At 47.7% G+C, this 18,513-nt stretch overlaps 1 protein-coding gene across 1 annotated transcript; it reads left to right on the forward strand.

Moving 5' to 3' along the window:
* The first annotated feature begins 1,939 nt into the window (after positions 1–1,939).
* Positions 1,940–18,025, forward strand: ERFL (ETS repressor factor like). Its single transcript, XM_054998942.1, has 5 exons — positions 1,940–2,003; positions 11,488–11,722; positions 15,626–15,815; positions 16,370–16,493; positions 17,427–18,025. The coding sequence occupies exons 1-5, from the start codon at positions 1,940–1,942 to the stop codon at positions 18,023–18,025; spliced, it is 1,212 nt and encodes a 403-aa protein (XP_054854917.1).
* The last annotated feature ends 488 nt before the right edge of the window (positions 18,026–18,513 follow it).

Consider the following 18,513-nt stretch of genomic DNA (forward strand, 5'->3'; position numbering starts at 1 on the left):
CGCTGCTATGGAGGGATATGGGGGGCGGGGGGGGGGGCGTGCAGTATCTCGCGAGCGCAATGGCCAAGGGTGTTTGCTCTGGGAAGCCACATTTCGAAGTCAATGGAAGAATGGGGGGGGTTAAGGGAGGGGGAGAAGGAAGGGGAGACGGAAGGGAAATTCTTGTCCGCAGATGAAAGGAGAGCCGCTCCTCTGGTAGGAAAGCGTTGGGTCCCCTGTCTTCCCTACAGGCAGTGTCCTACGGCTGTTTACTCAGAGGTAAGTCTTGGTTTAAACCAGAGGCTGGCGAAGCGAAAACGCTCTCCTGCGGAATTTTCAGCATCTCGTTTGAACTGGGCCGTTTGTCGTGCAAAGCGCCGGCCGGACGCGTTCAACTAGAACGGCACGTGTGGATGACTTGCACGGGTCGCAACGCCACCCCCATTCCCGAAGACGCCGCGGGAGCGCGAACTCCTCCGGGGAAGTCCCGTGAAAACTGAGCCTAAAATGCTCTGTGTTCAGTAGGGCGCCTTCTCTTCACGTGTTTAGGATGCCGGCCGGATTCCTTTTTGGAAAACCCGAATAGCCGACCTTCCCCAGCGCATCCCTGCCTTGGCTTGGGCGGGGGCTTTTCGTTTCAAGGACTTCTCGCTGTCCTGCTCCCATGCATTTCTCTCTTGAAATTGCTCTTGGACCAACCGGGGTGTGTTTATTATGAAAAGCAGCGAGACCAGCCAGCAGGGAGGTCTGCGGATGAGGGTGGTCGAGGGTCTGGCGGCAGGTGAAAGGGGTCTGCAGCTTGGGAACGAGGAAAGCGGCAGGGGCCATGAAGAGCAACCGTCTGGGGGCGGGCAAAGGGGGCGGCTAGTAGGCCTCTCCCAGTTGTGTAGAAGAAAGGAGGCGTACAGGAGCCAGGAGGCCCGTTCACACGACCAAGCATCCCCGCTTCCTTTAAGGCGAACACGCGAACGCAGAGGCGTAAAGGCGGCACACCAGACCGCAGCTAAAGCGCCGCGCCCAGGCTCCATTCCTCGGCATACTTCCTTGGGAAGTCAACGCATTTAATTCAGTGGGACTTATTTCCCGCCTGGACTCTTGTGCGTCTCAGGCAAGGAGACCAGACTAGCCGCCCAGTGAACCCCAAACACGGAGCTGCCCTTCCGGCGGGCATGTTAGCAAACCCGCTTGGGGTTCATTCAGACGTGAAGGTGGCGCTTTCTTCCTCCTCTTGGAAACGGGGGTCTATACAGAAGGGCGGTGCGAGTGGCGTCCCTCAGGGTGGGAGCTCTTGGGGAGCAGGAAGGGAGATGGAAGGGTGGGGGAACCGGGACAGGTAAGAAGCACACGGTGATGGTTCTGCCCCCGGTTTGAGCCTAGAATGAAATTTCAGTTTGTGTGTTGGGGAGGAAGGGTCTGGAGTCTGGCAGAGGCCGGCCTGAACGCATGCTCTCTCTCCCCACCCCCTCCCTCCCAGTACTATTCTCTTCCATCTCCCCCTTCTGGTGCCCCTCTGAATCATTTTCTTTCTTTCTTTCTTTCTTTCTTTTTCTTTCTTTCTTTCTTTCTTTCTTTCTTTCTTTCTTTCTTTCTTTCTTTCTTTCTTCCTTTCCGTCCTTCCTTCCTTCCTTCCTTCCTTCCTTCCTTCCTTCCTTCCTTCCACTCTTTCCCTTTCTCTCTCTCTCTTTCCCTTTCTCCCTCCTACCACTAATCTCTTCCATCCCCCCCTTCCTTCCCACTTTCCCTCCTTCTGGTGCCCCTCTGGGTCTTTTTCTCTCTTTCTCTCCCTCTCTCCCTCCTTCCACTATTCTCTTCCATTTTTTCATCATGCCTTTCTCCCTTTGGGTTCCCCTCTGTGCCTGCCTGCCTGCGTGCCTGCCTGCCTGTGCCTGCCTGCCTGCCTGTCTCTCTCTCTCTCACTCATATTCCCCTTTCTCTGCAGGCCTAACCTCCTCCTGTCAGCATGGACTGTAACTGCGTCTCTGATCTGCTCCTCACCTCACCAGTTCCAGCTCTGTGGACTCCAGGTAATGTGGACTCCATTTCACTGCAAACATTCCGGCAGTCCCGGCTGGCCTTGTCCTTGTTCCTTGCATAACCAACCCGTTCAGACCTGCCTGGCCTTTCGCTGGGACCAGCAGGGAACGGCCACGTTTTCACCCATCCTCTCGCCAGGCATATACACCCACCCAGGTGGAATTTTCAGTCGGTCCTTCCCAAAATAAAACGGAGCTGGCAACCTAGGAGCTTTCTGGATCCGCAGTGGCTATGGGTCCAGCCCTGAGTAGAGACCCAGGAGCCAAACTCTGCTCTACCTACCTGCAATTTCTGTAGTCCAAAGATCCTGGGAGAACTTCTCGGACTGCTTTCAATACTGAAATATTCCAAGAATATTCGGTATTCGCTAGCACCTCAACACATGCAGAGGAGCATTCTGTAAATATTTCAGCTCCAACACAGAATACCCTATAAACTCCAGTGTAGCTGTCTGTGCAACCCATAGAATCCAAGGCCATCCTCTGCCCATTAAGCACACCGGCCCTCATGGCCCCTCATTTCACACAGCTCAACATCCTCCCTTCCCGTCAAAATCTTCCCCAAGGGTCTAGACAGCTCTAGAGTTTGTAGCTCCAAGCTCAAGGCTGGGAGAGGAACAGGGACAATCAAAGGAAGTGGTTTTAACCGCAGGGCACTCTTTTCCAGGCTGGGCCTCTGAGGACAGGAGCCCTGCATGTTTCATTAGCAGCTGACTCCAATCCCCCCCGCCCCTCCCCACATCCAGGCTGAAATAATGGCATGGAAGTCAAAACAAGAATCCAAACAGCTTAGTTACAGTTCAGTATCAGTGGAGAGGCTCTCCCTTGCACAGCCAGTGTGGAATAACAACAACAACAACAACAACAACAACAACAACAACAACAACCCTGTGCTTATTATAATAATAATAACATTTGATTTATATACCGCCCTTTAGGATGACTTAACACCCACGCAGAGCAGTTTACCAAGTATATACCGCTCTTCAAGACAGATTACTGCCTCACCCAGAGCAGTGAAACAAGTTAGTATTATTATTATCCCTACAATACCGCTGGGGAGCTCGGGCTGAGAGGAGTGGCTGACCCAAGGCCACCTGCTGAGCTCATGGCAAAAGTAAGAGTCGAACCAGCAGAGTGGTGGTGCACAGCCAAGCCACTTAATGACTGTACTACAGCAGCTCTCCAGTGCAGTTAGAATGTCAGACTAGGAGCTGGGAATCTCTGGTTCGAATCCTGATTTGCTAGGAAGCTAACTGGAAGTCCTTGGGCCAGCTTTTCTCTGTTGCTCTGCCTAATAGATCCAGAGGAGTTAGCCGTGTGAGTCTGTGGTAGCAAAATAGTAAAGAGTCCTTTAAGACTCAACAACTTTATTGTAGCATAAGCTTCTGAGAACTGCAGCTCTCCTTGTCAGATGCATCTGATGAAGAGAGCTAGGATTCTCGAAAGCTGACGATGCATCTGATGAAGACAACTGTGGTTCTTGAAAGTTGATGATGCTTCTGACGATGATAGCTGTGATTCTCGAAAGCTGACGATGTATCTGACGAAGAGAGTTGTGGTTCTCGAAAGCTTATGCTACAATAAAGTTGGTTCATCTTAAAGGTGCTACTGGACTCTTTACTATTTTGCAACTTTTTTCCAAGGCTCTCAAGGCAGGATTTAGGATTTCCTGCCCCTTGTTTATCCAAAGAGAGTCTGGTGACAGGGCCATGATCATCTAGTGAACTTCCTGGCTAGACAGGAAGGGTTTGAACCCAAGTGGGCCTGTTCTAGCACTTCAGCCATCACATCACTCTGGCTTTACACTGAGATAATAGGAGTATCCTCTCCCCATATGTGCTACCAATATCTCACAGTCTTAAGTCCCAAGACCCTGTGAACTTCTACAGCGCAGCAGTTCTTGATTCTTGCCTTTTTGCTCTTTTGCTTTGGAGGTTTTTTGGTTTGCTTTCTTTTTGCAGAGGTGGATGTTTAAAAGAGGGTTTAAATCAAGGCCCATTCAAGTATAGTGGTTAGAGTGTCAGATTAGGATCTGGAAGACCTGGGTTCGAATCCCCGTTCTACCACGAAAGCTCACAGGGTGACGTTGGGCCAGCCACACACTCTCAGCCTAACCTACCTCATGGGGTAGTTAAACCTCTGAATGCCAGCGTCAGGAGGCAACTTCAGGGAAAGGCCTCAGCCTCTGTGCCCAGTTATTTGTTCTCCATAGCAACTGGTTGGCCATGGTGTGAGACAGGATACTGAACGAGACGAGCCGTCAGTCTAATCCAACACAGCTCTTTTTATGAGGATAAAATGGAGGGGAGTAATGGAAGCCACTTGGGGTTCCCATTAGGGAGAAATGCAGGGAATGAAGGAAAACAACAACGTTTTGTACCTTCAGAGGACCCCTTCAGCCCAAATTTGCCTGCTGACGATTCTGGGAAGAACTCTAAGGTGTTCAGGTATGGGGTGTTCAGGCTGGGTTTCTAGGCTTTCAAATGAGAGATGAATGCTTCCCAGAAAAATATACCCTTCCATAGCAGAAGATTGTAATGATTGCTTATAACTGAGGAATCCTGGATAGGTTTTCCTAGAATCCCAATGCCCTAGAATCAGGGCTTTTTTTCAGCAGGAGCGCGGGGGAACGGAGTTCCAGAACCTCTTGAAAATGGTCACATGGCTGGTGGCCCCGCCCCCTGATCTCCAGACAGAGGGGAGTTGAGATTGCTCTCCGCGCCGCTCAGCGGCGCGGAGAGCAATCTCAACTCCCCTCTGTCTGGAGATCAGGGGGCGGGGCCACCAGCCATGTGACCATTTTCTCGGAGGGCATCCCACTGAGTTCCACCCCCTCTTTTCCCAGAAAAAAAGCCCAGCCTAGAATAAACACCTTTGGCCCAGGCCTGGAACCCTTAGGGCAGCCACGGAGATTTACCTGCTTATTCTCAAGTTCCATATAGAGAGAGCACCATTTTTCTTTTTGGAAGGACCGGTGGTTGCATTCCATTTCAGCGGCTCCATTTTATGGGGTAGCTCAAATAATGGTGAATCCCCCCCTTGGTGCAATGGAGGTGTGCAATGGACGCCATCTGTTTTTCAACATGGCTGAAATGAGAAACTCCAGGGCCTTTTGCTGTAGTCCTTTCAGCACGAGGGTCCTCTTTCATTGGCTTTTCCAGCCGTCGCTCAGTGCAGGGGGTGGAGGCAAGGGGACACCTCCCTCTGTCCACGGCATTCTGCTTGCCCAGAGAGAATGGGATCAAGAAGAAGTGTTTAGGACTTTGAAACCAAGTCTTTGAACCTCCTTGGGGAGGTTAGCCTCACGCTTTGAGAGCCGTGGCATTCGAGTGATATATAGAGAGGCCTTCGGGGGAGTGAATGTAATTTACTGCAGGGGTGCCAAAGGTAACTGAAAATCAAGGCATTGATCAACAGTTCATTAGGCCTGTTAATGATAGATTCATAGATAGAGGCACAGATCTGAGAAGGCCGGCCTGACCTCTCCTGTGCCGAAGAGGGCAGAGTATCTCCCCCAACACCTTCTGCTTGAAGTCCATCCCTCGTGGGCTGCAGAGAGAGCTCAGCTTTTAGCCATGATTAATTAGCTGGGGTGGAGGTGACCACGTTGGCTATCCCAGCTCCTCGGGAGATGCCTGCTTTTTAAAAAAAATAAATAACACAGTGTCAGGTTGTTATTAAAGCCCACAGCAGAATTAAGATCTGAAAGCGGAGAGTGCAAATAAGTGAAAGGAGCGGGGAGTGAGTCCACTTCTGGAAAGACATCTCAAAGGACATGGGCAACAATTTCTGAGTTGTTTAAGAGGAAACTCTTAAGAGGTGTTGCCACCTGTGCAGTCATTCTGTGTGCGTGGGCGGGTGCGAGCACGTGCCCCGCTGGTGCATTCCTGTGCTCGCACGTTCCTGTGCATTCCTGTGCAGAAAAAAAGCCCTGAGTCTGTTCCAGTTGGCATTGTTGCTCTGGCCAGGATCCAAGCTGTGGAGACCCTTCAGTGCTCAGCTCGGCTTGTTTCTCAAGTGGCCCTTGAGGGTGGCAGTCCATGGAGAATGCACCTGGTAAATGAAATGGCTAGCTCACCCCTAAACAGACCGTAAAAACATATTGTTTGTTTGTTTGTTTTAGATTTTTATTCTGCTTTCCCCACAAGCCGGCTCAGGGTGGATTACAACACTTTTAAAACACATTGAAATAACTTATACAGTATAAAACGATAAAAACCATTTAAAACCATCAACCATTCAGTATGCAGTAATATAAAATTAGCCAAATGGCAGCCATCAGACTCTACTTGAAAAGCGATTTAAAAAGATGGTGGACAGCTCTAAGGGGAGGGTTCAGATCTTTCAGTCTTCCTCTTTTTTATTGGCCAGCGGGGGCCAAACACATCCTCAACCCTATGCCTGGTGGAACATCTCTATCTTGCAGGTCCGACAAAATGATAACAAATTCTGCCAGGCCCTGGTCTCAATCGACAGAGAGTTCCACCAGGCTGGAGCCAGGAACGAAAAAGCCCTGGCTTTGTCTGAGGCCAGGTGGGCCTCCCTGGGGCCAGGGACCACCGAGAGTTGTTTCTTTCCCAATCGGAGCATCCTCCTGGGGTACATAGGGATAGGTGCAAACTATCACACACAAAAACTGCATACGATAAAACAATATCCAAACATCATATATGAACTGTTCATGTGGCAATTTTTTTTAAAAAAAATGGAGGGCTGCAGCATCACTATAAAAAGAAAATACTGTCATTTCAGATACAATACATTTATATGCAATAACGCCTATCAGGAACCATTTGTGCAATGAAGAAAGAGTTCAGGTTTAAAACAAAATCTTTTCCATATCCAATTGGTGGCCGGATTACTGACCTGTTTCCATATGGATTGTTCCTTATGGAGGTTCTGCTTTGTGTACATGAGCGGAACATCCAAGCATGGGGCCTTCTCTCGGAGTTCATTGGGAAAATCTTTAACTACACCAGGAAATCTCTTTATAAATGGCAGCAATCTCCTTTTCGTCACTTCAATCCATAAAGTATCTAATCCCCAAACTGTAGAAATCTTCACAGCCAAGCGGAAAATATTCACTTCCTTAAATGATATACTGAACCGAATCTGTAAGAGGAAAACAATATTTTTTTCTTTGATTTGCGGTGTCACTCTAAGCAGAATCTTAAACCCTCACCATATGAGCCCCGGAGGACTCTCCGCTCTGGCGGAAAACAACTTTTAAGTGTCCCTGGCCCTAGGGAGGCCCGCCTGGCGTCGACCAGGGCCAGGGCCTTTTCAGTCCTGGCCCCGACCTGGTGGAATGCTCTGTCTTGCGAGACAAGGGCCCGGCAAGATTTGCTTGCATTTCGCCGGGCCTGTAAGACAGAGCTATTCCGCCAGGCATATGGCTGACGCCAGGCAGTGCCCGCCCCCCCCTGTGAAGGGGGGGTTAAACCATCACCCCTATGCAAACACAGAAGCATGTATGAACCACTATGCAGCATGAATTGTTATATTTAATGTTTTTAAATGTTTTTAAATGTATTATTTAATGTTTTTAAATGTTTTTAAACATGTCTGTATTTGTTATCCGCCTTGAGCCTGCGAAAGCGGGGAGGGCGGAATATAAATATAATAAATTAAATTAAATTAAATTAAATCCACTGAAGTCGGTCGACGAGAAGGGTGTAACTCTGTTTAGGATGCCATGGCTGGTTTCATTAATTTTGTTACTCAAATTATTGGTTTTGGTTATTCAGCTCGGTTTTTTGTTTCCGTTGGTTTCAGTGGGAAGCACATAATTCTTGTAACTCTTCCCAGATCCTTTCGACAGGGATGAAATTCTCAGGGTTTGTATTCAAGGAATCCTCCTGCCAGTTTCAACAGACAGCAAATTGTTTTCCTTGTTTTGTAATCTGTTAAAATTCTCACTAGCGGAGCAGGCAGAGTGCACCATTCGGAAGTCCAAGAAGGCTGTTAGTAACATGTAAGAATAACTAGGAGGGGGGATTCCATATGTACACTCATTCATGTGTAAAGAAACTTTCTCCCAGCATTTTTTCTCCTAGCCTAGCTCATTTCCATATCAGAACCTGGCTTGGACTTCAATCACTGGAGCTCAGTAAAAAAGATACGGGAGACCAGGCCATTTGCTTCCTTGCACTGACACACTCCATTTTTGGTTCAAATTGTACTCACAGTCCTCTATTTTTTTAACCTATGAATGGGCAGCTGCATATATAAGTATCCCCCCTCCCTACATTATGCCCTTAGTTTCTTTTACTGAAGGAAAGTGTTATCTTCCTTTCCCCCCATCCATCTCATCAAGGTTAGAAGCATTTGAAGGCAGTTTTTATCAGGAAAAGGGATAACCCTACTCCCATGGCTGTATTTAAGGAAATTCAGTTGGTATCTAAGGTGCAGCTGGATTTGAATCTTCCTCTTCTACTACAGACCATCATGGCTACCCACCTGAAACTATCTTCAAAAAATTAATCTCTTGCATCTCTCTTGTTGATTATCTCTCATATCTTGGCTACTATGGTTTAGGTTTGTGTCTGGCTCACTACTGTACTGCTACTGTTTGCTATATATGCACAAACCAAAACTGCATGGCAGATACTGACTGACACCCAGGGAGAAAATAATACTTTCTCTGTACTCCCCCTCTTCTCTGCAGGATTGTGGCCTCTTATGCCAGTATGTGCAAGAAAAACATCTGTTCCTATGCTGAGTAGAAAAGACAAGATAGTAAACAAAGAGGAACCCCTTCTTATATAGAATCAATCAAAGCCTCCCCTCATTAGTGAGTCAGAAATATGATTGGTGTGAATTATTTGAAAAGATAGACCTATCTATTCAATCCTATCTGGTGATAAGTTTTGTGTGCACCTCTGGTTGGAAGCCACCCTGTCAGTTACATATATGCTGAGTCTTCTCACTCTTTCTGATTCCACTGACTTTCATGAACTTCAAGCTGGACGGTGAGGTGCCAGAATAACTGCATATTCTATAGATTTCTGCACATTATAGATACTAATGTTTCCACTTGGAGGCATTTTCAGTTTGGGTTTTGATTGATTCCAAATGTACAATCAGCAAGTTAAAAAAAATGAAATTACTGAATTTCAAGTGAGATGTCTGGGACAGAGGAAGCCTGGCACTTTTCACCAATAGACCTTATCCTGCATATTGTAGCCCAGTCAAGCCCCCTTTTTTCTTTTGGAATCCATTCCTTACCTGAAGTTTTTTTTACATGCTTTGTTTAATCAAAGTATTTGTGCAGAATCTGTAAATTTTTAAGTAATCCAGTTTTAAAAATTAAGCATAGATGAGACCTAGAGAGGGGAAGTTTAGATTTGCAGAACTTCTCAGGGCAAGTGAAGCATCAGAGAAGGATAGAAGTCGGGGAGACGTTGGAAATAGTGAAATAAGCCATCTAGGCTCAGCACTTTTTTGCTCACTGGTAGGACAGGTGTGGTGTGTAATACAAACCGCTCAGTTTTCTACACCTATCCTGTCCAACTTGCTGTGTGTTGTGTGGCCATTCAGATAGGCAACTATAAAAGAAACATCACCAAGCCCTTGGCTGCTTGCTTTGCATGGCCAAAGGGTCTCATTTGCCTTGACATACCAGAAGTTGTGCTGCTCTGCCCTAGTTTCTCCCCTCTGCCTTCCTCAACCAGGTTCAGTGACCCTTTCAATGTCTTGCAGCCATAGACCTGGGCAATGAAGCTAATTAACTGATAGCCACTGGAGTGTGATGAACAAGATTTCAGTCCAGTAACACCTTAAAGACCGACTAGATTTCCAGGGTACGAGCTTTCAAGATTCAACGCTTTCTTCATCCCAGGCTGAAATCCCCATCTAGTATGACGCTTCATGGGTCCTCTTGGACCAGTCATTCTCTCTTATCCTAACCTACCGCTCAGAGATTTGCAAAGATAAAATGGGGAGGGAGCCAGGTATACAGCCATGAGATTCTTGGAAGGGCTTTTGTGCAACAATACATTACTGAGTACTAGCAGCTTGGGCGGGGGGGGGGGGCTCTCCCAAGTCCGGAGGGGTGGAACTGGTAGAAATCAGTGCAGCCTTATATATACCAGCACCTTTTTTGTAAACAAAAACAACTCAAAAGAGCACTGGTGGAAAGGAAGGAGAAAAACGTAACGCATGAAAATGTTTGCAAAAGTTATGATGCAACATCCTGTCTTTCTATTGCACTTTGGTAGAAGAAACTTGGGACGGAATGTGGGATGGTATAGCCCGATCTCATCAGATCTTGAAAGCTAAGCCAGGTCCCTATGTGGATGGGAGACCACCAAAGAAGACTCTGCAGAGGAAGGCAACGGCAAACCACCTCACTTGTCTTGAAAGCCCCTTGCTGGGGTCGCCATCAGTTGTCACTTGACAGCACATACATATGGACATAGAAGAATCTTCCTCTTCTCGGTGTTTCTGGTCATACAGTAGAAAAGAGCAAGAATCCAGTAGCACCTATAAGACTAACAAAGTTTGTGGTAGGGCATGAGTTTTCGTGAGTCACAGCTCATTCGGGTAGTTGCCCGCCACCACTCAGGTACCTCCTGAGAACAGCTAGACTCATCCTCTGGAAAGCAACTCTTCCAGCTCAGCCCCAGCAAAATAACCAAGTAACATGTTGGAAACCCTGAAAAACTATCTTATAGCAAACTGTGGGTAGTGCCCAAGTGGTCTGGCACATAGGAAAGAGAAATCAGAGAAATATCCCAAAGAAATGGATTGTACCAAGGAAGCCAAAAATGCCTTAATAGAAGAAGGTTTGTTATAGGGGAGGGGGAGAGGGAAATGGTGGGTGGACTTAAAAGGGGCAGGGAAGAGGATAAAATGCAAAACACAGGAAAGAGCACACAATCACACAGCACACAGTCTATCAAATAAAACAATGTTGAGCTGATTCAGCTAAGCACACTTTACCTAAGTTATAGAAGGTTCCTCAGAGCATATGCAGAGTTCCTTGCTGTACCAAGATAGTGGAGGAGTCGTTAACCCCTGGCCCACTGATCTTGGGGTCTCCAGATGTTCCCAAGTGACTCACAAAAGCTTATACCCTACCACAAATTTTGTGAGTCTTATAGGTGCTACTGGACACTTGCTCTTTTCTATTGCTACAGACAGACAAACACAGCTACCCATCTTGATCTATGGTCATACACCACTCCCTTGTTTGTGAGGCCCCAGTTAGGTATAGGATTGTACCCAGCCCCATGTGCCTTACTCTGTAGCTGGGTGCAGGGAGCAGTGGTGTCTCGGTTTGCTGCCTCTGAGCCCTGCCCAAACCTGTTTCCTTCACATAAAAACCCAGTTCATGGCTAGAAGCCTTCCTTCTCCAATGCACATGAGAAAACACCTGGTTTCCAAGAAGAGAAACGAGTATCTAGTGGTGGCTTGGGCTGAAGATACCTTCTGGAATGAAGCTGGTTGATTCCTTTTCTCTGCTGGGCAGGTTTCGCCTTCCCCGACTGGGCCTACAAACCCGAATCAAGTCCCGGCTCGCGGCAAATCCAGCTGTGGCATTTCATCTTGGAGCTTCTGCAGAAAGAGGAGTACCAGAACGTCATCGCTTGGCAGGGGGACTACGGGGAATTTGTCATCAAGGATCCGGACGAAGTGGCCCGGCTCTGGGGCATTCGTAAATGCAAGCCCCATATGAACTATGACAAGCTGAGCAGAGCGCTAAGGTAAGATGTAGGGTGGGATGAAGGAGAAAGCCACTGAAAGAATGGTGGCATGGCTCCCTGGACATTTCAGGGGCGGGGGACAACGCCTCTCTGCAGAGCGATCCACAATGCTGCGCTATAGCAGTACAACACCCCCTAGCTTTGTACCGCAGCATTGCAGCTTGTTCTGGTATCCTGGAGACAGCGTCCAACCTAAAAACGCCAATTTATTTCTGCACTGTTTTTGGAGCCACTTTCAGGGCCAGTTATCGTCTGCTGGTATATCTTTATTTCATAATAATGAGACCATTTGGGGGCTTAATTTGTTTTCCTTTAAACACCATATCGAAGACTGTTAACCATTGGTTAATTATCTGGGCAAGTGATCACGTATGAGGCTGCCTTGCACTTAGTCCCAGCGCTGGTCTAACTAGCTCAATATTGTCTACTTAGATAGGCAGCTGCTCTCAGCACTGACTAAACTTCTTGAAGGGAATCTTGATTTTTTTGCTTGCATGAGAAGTAGTATACTCTGCCCCCACCCTGAGCCACAGTCTTTCTCTGTATACAGACAGAAGAAATGCAAAACTTCATGTACTTCTTGTGGTTGCAAACCTCTGAACACCAGTGCTATGAGGCAGTATCAGGGGAAGTCCTTCTTGGCCTCTATGTCCTATCATTGGCCTCCAGAGTAACTGGTTGGCCACTGAGTTGGTTACTGTTTGAGACAGGATGCTGGTCTGATCCAACAGGGCTCTTCTTTTGTTCACTGTAAAAATTCTAACAGGGTGATGTAGTTTACTTAAAATACACCATGAAGATAACCTAGAATGTATTAAACAGATGATCCAGTTCGTTGCTAGGCCAACTTTAATATTTTCGTCTTCACCCAGTTTGGAATACCAGTGTTCCATTTTGCCTTAGGAACACTCCAAAAATGCTTGTAAATGGACGTGAAAGATCCGGTGATAAAAGATTTGCGTTTCAAGATCTATCTCGAGATCTAGGTGCTCACTGATTCCACGGTGAGCTCTGTCGCTTGTAGGTCTTCTTGGGTTAGAAGATAGATCAAGATGGGTAGCCGTGTTGGTCTGTCTGTAGCAGTAGAAAAGAGCAAGAGTCCAGTAGCACCTATAAGACTAACAAAATTTATGGTAGGGTAGGAGTTCGTGAGCTACAGCTCATTTCTTCAGATACAGCTAGAATGTGAGTCTATCTGTCCTTATGTCTTGGAGAGTGGAGTGATTTGATAACAAAGCTCAAGACAACGCATCCACCTGGACTGAATCGAGATCTAGGCTTCCTGTCTCATTACCAATTGCTGGTTTCTGCACTCCCACCACGCCTCTGTGTACCCCACCCGATCCAATCACGCCTGCTACTGTCATTCACCTTCTATTATCATTTGGCTTCTGTCATCACTCCACTCTCCAAGATATAAGGACAGATGGACGCACATTCTAGCTGTATCTGAAGAAGTGAGCTGTGGCTCACGAAAGCTCATACCCTACCACTAATTTTGTTAGTTTTATAGGTGCTACTGGACTCTTGATCTTTTCTTGGGTTAGAAGCTAAGACTAAACTGGAGGGGGCATGAAAAGTAAACTCTAGATTGACTTCTTTCCCTCGTCACGGAGGGATCAATTATGGGCCTCCATATAAAGTGATCACTGGGTTGGGGGAAAGATTTCAGCCACAAGGAGTGAGCCCTGTACAGAGCCGAAGGATTGTTTCTGGGCCCAATGCTAAGATGCAACAGGCATTTATTTCCCCAACCCTATCCCACACTACAAAAAAAAAAATTTCATTTCTGAAAAAGAAGGCTGTGAGAATTCGTAGTGGGATGGAATAAATACCGGAGATGTTTTCTCCTGACCCAGATCTCTCCATCCAGAATACCGGAAGCTTTTAGGGGATTGGCTTAGGTTCCCTTCTCTTCCTGTGCCTGCCCTACTTGAATTCTTAGAACTCTTGGGAGGAGGGGAAAGTTTACATTCCCTCTTTTACACTTTACTTTTCTAACCACTCAAGAGCGTCTGCCACCCTCTTCTTGTCTCTAGCAGCCTTCCTTCTGTAATTGATCAACAGGGATATTTGTTATTGCTTATTAATTAACTGCTCCCCTCTGGCCACTTGAGATTCCGCCTCCCTAATTAATATTTATGAGGAGCTAAGCGCTATTGACGCTTCCTATTAACTTGGTCGGGGAATTCAGCTCTGCTCTGCCCAGTAAATAAATTCTGCAGACTCCGTAATAATGCTGGAACCCTCCCCACGGCACCATCTTGGCAGCGGGGCAGGAAGCATGGAGAATACTGACATCGGGGAAAGGAAGTTTGATTTGGGGGGGGGGGTGCGATGCCAGGAAGAAAGTGAGTGGTGCTCATAAGAGGTGATGCTCTCTAAGGCGAGGCTGGCTTTCTCATCATGATAGGAGTCAAATAAGCAGAGGGGCTGTGGCTTAATGGGAGAGCATCCCTTTGGCATGCAGAAGGTTGCAGGTTCAATGCCCAGCATCTCCGGTTGAAAGGATCTGGCAGTATGTCTTTTATTTTTTATTTTATTTTATTCAGATTTTTAAACCACCTCTCTCTCGAAATGAGGCCCAAAGTAGTTTACAACGTTAAAATTTACAATAAATATTATACATTTTTTAAAAAAGCAACACGGAGGATCCCACAAGAATATAACCAATAAAAGAAGTGTAATCCCAGTGACTGGAACAACTCAAAAGTTAAACAACCAGGTAGCAAAAATTCCAGTGCTACATACAATGTGAAAGACCTTCACTCAAGACCCTAGAAAACAGCTGCGAGTCTGAGTAGACAAGACTGACTTTGATGGACTAAAAGCCTGAGTCAGTCTAAGGCAGTATTACGTGTTCACTGGGGGTGTGTGAGTTGTACAGAGCCTGTGGAAAGTTTTAATATAGTTGGTAAGTCATCAGCTACTGTTCTCCATGGCCAGTTTTATTTCTTCCATTGTCAATTTGTATCGAAATAAAATCAAAGTCCAGTGCCACGTTACAAACTAACTCCATTTCAACACAAGCTTTCATAAATCACAACAGGTCCACTTCATATGAGAAGGGAAATTACACTGGGAAAGCTTTCTCACACCTACCTTTTCTAAAGCAACTTCTTCTTTCTTCCCCTTGCATTTATTTATTTATGTCATTTATAGTCCACCTTTTCACTCAGACTCAAGGGGGATTACACAGTGTGAGATCAGTACAATCAGTATCAAGGACATTTCCATAAACAATGCCATAGGGTAAAATAAATACAAGTTTACAAAGACATAGCATTATCAAAAATCCAATACAAAGTTGAAGAATTGCTGAAACAGAACATAATTCTAGGACTGACATTAAACAACATGAAGCACAGGTAGCACATAAGAGCACATATTTAAAGCAACAGATAATACGTAAGGCAACATAGTGGTGAAGTCTGTGGTCCCTAACTCATTAGCGAAGCATCTGAGACCCCATCCCTAGAATACAGCCCTTCCATTTGAGTAAAAAAACCTTTTTGAATAATTTGGTTTTGCATCGCTTGCGGGAAGCCAGGTTCTCCTGACCTCCTCAGGCAGGCCATTCCACATGGTAGGGGCCACCACAGAGAAAGCCTGTCTATGGGCTGTTGTTCATTTCACCCATGTGCAGGCTGGCACCTACAGGAGACCCTGTTCAGATGAATGAAGCTCTGTGGAGGAACGCTTGGAAAAACTCCTGGTATAATTCACACCAAGCCTTGACTCCTTCTCTCCCCCATAAAAATTTCCCCAAACTGGTATAGAGAAGTTTCATATACCTCCACTATGACTTTGGACACACACAGTCTTGTCTGGGGATTTGCGGGAATTCCACTTGGCGCATGCGCTCATCTTCCTCCATCCTTATTTCGCTTTGCCTTTGGCCAGGTATTACTACAACAAGCGGATCTTGCACAAGACGAAAGGCAAACGCTTCACCTACAAATTCAACTTCAGCAAAGTGGTTTTGGTCAATTATCCACTTCTGGACATGGCTGCCAACTCCTCATTTCTGCTGGCCCAGAACCCCTTCAACGGGAGCAACCATGGGCCAGATTGTGCCCCACTCACCCCCGAGGTAGGTACTGGACAAGAGGAAGCAGCACTCGGGGCCTGGGCTGTAATGTCTTTGCTTCGCACAAAGACCGGTGCTTCAGGTTCTAGTGTGAAGCTCATGCTTTCTGGAGTACTTTAGAGGCTTTTAAAAGATCGGAATACCACAAAGCATGTGCAGAGTGCCATTTGGGTGTGAACAATGCTGTAAAGTTGCAGCCAATTTATGATGACCCCATGGGGTTTTCAAGGTGAGATAAAGAGAGATGGTTTGGCCATTGCCTGCCTCTGTGTAGAGACCCTGGATTTCCCAGGTGGTCTCGTATCCAACAGGGGCTGAATCTAACAGGGGTGAATCTGCTTACCAGCCTAGGCCATTCAGGTCATGCTGCATTCTTTTGCCACAAGGAGTAACGACGGTCATCTTCCACGCATTCCTGCAGTTGGGAGACATGGCGGCACCCTTTCCAAGCAGCCTTCAGTCCCAGCACCTCCCCTTTTGCAGAGGCCAAACTATCGCTCAGTAGGACACTTGGTCTGCCTACCTCTTTCAACCCCCCCTTTCTCCACCCATCCCAGACCCTGCAAACTCTCTTCTCCAATCCGCGCCTGGGGGACGCCACCACCCGCGCCCCACTCTTCGAACGTCAATCCGAGACGGAAAAGCTGCGCTTGGATGCGGCCTTCCCTTTCCTGGGATCCGGTGAGAGCAAGCTTTTTCCCCTTCCCCTCCAGTCATTTTGGGTTTTCCTGCTCAAAGCCAAGATCCGTTTGACTTAGTCACTTCCTATTGTAATGAAGATAGGTTCAGGTGGGTAGGCAGGTTGGTCTGCAGTAGAAGAGCAAGATTTGGGCCTAGTAGCATCTTGAAAAGTTCATACCCTGGTAATCTAGTTGGTCTTTAAGGTGCTACTGGTCCCCAATCTTGTTGCAATTAAAACATCTTCCACTCCCCTTCCATGCTGCAGCCTTACCCCCCCAGTGTGCCCCTTGTCCAAGCCACCTGGCTCATTTATCCCATTATTTAAGATGGGAGCCCTTTGTGGACAGAAATGCACCTGGGGAAACTTGCATAAGCTGCTCCAAGCCTATGGGGTAGAAATCAACTCAATGTCAGAAATTTCGGTACCCGAAGAATCAACGCCAGGGGTCATTTCGTAGAAAAAGAGCTGGAGGAACTCATTAGCATAACTCATCAGCATAACTCATTACCATATGCCATGCCTCTTGCCATCACCGGAAGTGTGTCATTAGTATAGCTGATTTGCATATGCCACACCCCCTGACTTCACCTATCCTGGTTGTTTTGGACCCAATCCTGGCCATTCAGGGCCAAAATTGGGCCCAAAATGACAAAAAGGGGCCTGAAAATGGCTGAAAAGGGGCCCCAAATGGTCAGGATTGGGCCGCTGATGAACAGGAGAGTGATCCACCACCCATCAGAAGCCCGATCCAGTCCGTTTCGGCCCCAATCCAGGCCAAAATGGACCCAAAATGGCCGAGAGTCAGGTGGGCGGGGCCACCTGACATGTGACCTCTTTGGGGAACTGCTGGAACTGCGTTCCCTCTCGAAATGAGCCCTGATCAGCGCTGTATGTACAGATCATTCCTTCACTGGTTTTTCTTCTTTTTGCAGGTGTCACTGGATACACGAAACCTCCCAGCCTGTTGCCCCCTTATGGCAGGAATGCAGCTTTCCCCGATTACCCCTGGAATTTCAACCCTTACCTTACCAGCACCTTCCCCCTGAACAGCTCCAAACTCCCAGCTTCTCTCTATTCCCCCCACTTCTACCCCAACCCCCTCTCCAGCTCGCTGGCCCAACTGCCCACCCCCCTCTCCCTCCTGCCTGGGGACAGCACTGAGCGGGCTGGGGCGGTGGGGGCCAGCGCTGTCCCCCGCCTTTCCTTGCCCCCCCACAGCACACCCCTGCCCCTGCGGGTGGACACCAACGGGGCAAGCAACCGTGAGAAGGAGCTGCTGGGCGGCAGGGCACAGAGCCCCCTAGGGGGGCGAGGGACCAAAGAGGACCCTGGCTCAGATTCCGAGCTGGAAATCACCGACCTGAGCGAGTGCAGCTCAGAGAACGAAGGCTGCGATTTCAGCCCTGACAGCTTGGAGGCGCTGGAGAGCCAAGTGAGGCTGGAGACAGAGCGCATGGCAGGAGCTCCACGGAGCCCAGCGGAGGTTAGCCTGGCTCCTGCCAAGGAAGGGAAGGGGCTGTTACGGAGCTGAAGCCGCAACCCTCCCGGAGCCCCACTGCCAGCCCTGCTCCCCCTCCGTAGCCAGATTAAGTCCAAATCAAACACTTCCCCAGCCCCCACCATTCCCACATTTTGATGTCTCTATTTTTATAGGAAAAAAAATTTATTCATTCAATATGCTGAGTCAAACATCCTAACAGCATCGCTCCCACAGCCCCCCTTTCTCCTTCCATTGGGGCTGAAATACACCCCCCAACACTCTCTCTCTTTATTATTACAGCACTTAGCCAGTACGTTACCCCCCCCCCCAACACTATAAACTTATATTCCCCCCTCCCTATTTCTCCACCTCTATCCAAAGAATTATGAGCTTCTGATTGTTTGGTGCAACAACTCATCCACAGGCCCAGAGCAAGCAGTGTGTTGGGTTGCCAGCTCCAGGCTGAGAAATTCCTGGAGATTTGGGGGGGGGGTGGAGCCTGGGGAGGGGAGGGTTTCAGGAGAGGCCTCAGTGTGGCA

The sequence above is a fragment of the Eublepharis macularius genome, chromosome 15 (genome assembly GCF_028583425.1).
Source record: "Eublepharis macularius isolate TG4126 chromosome 15, MPM_Emac_v1.0, whole genome shotgun sequence".
In the NCBI taxonomy this organism is placed as follows: Eukaryota; Metazoa; Chordata; class Lepidosauria; order Squamata; family Eublepharidae; genus Eublepharis; species Eublepharis macularius.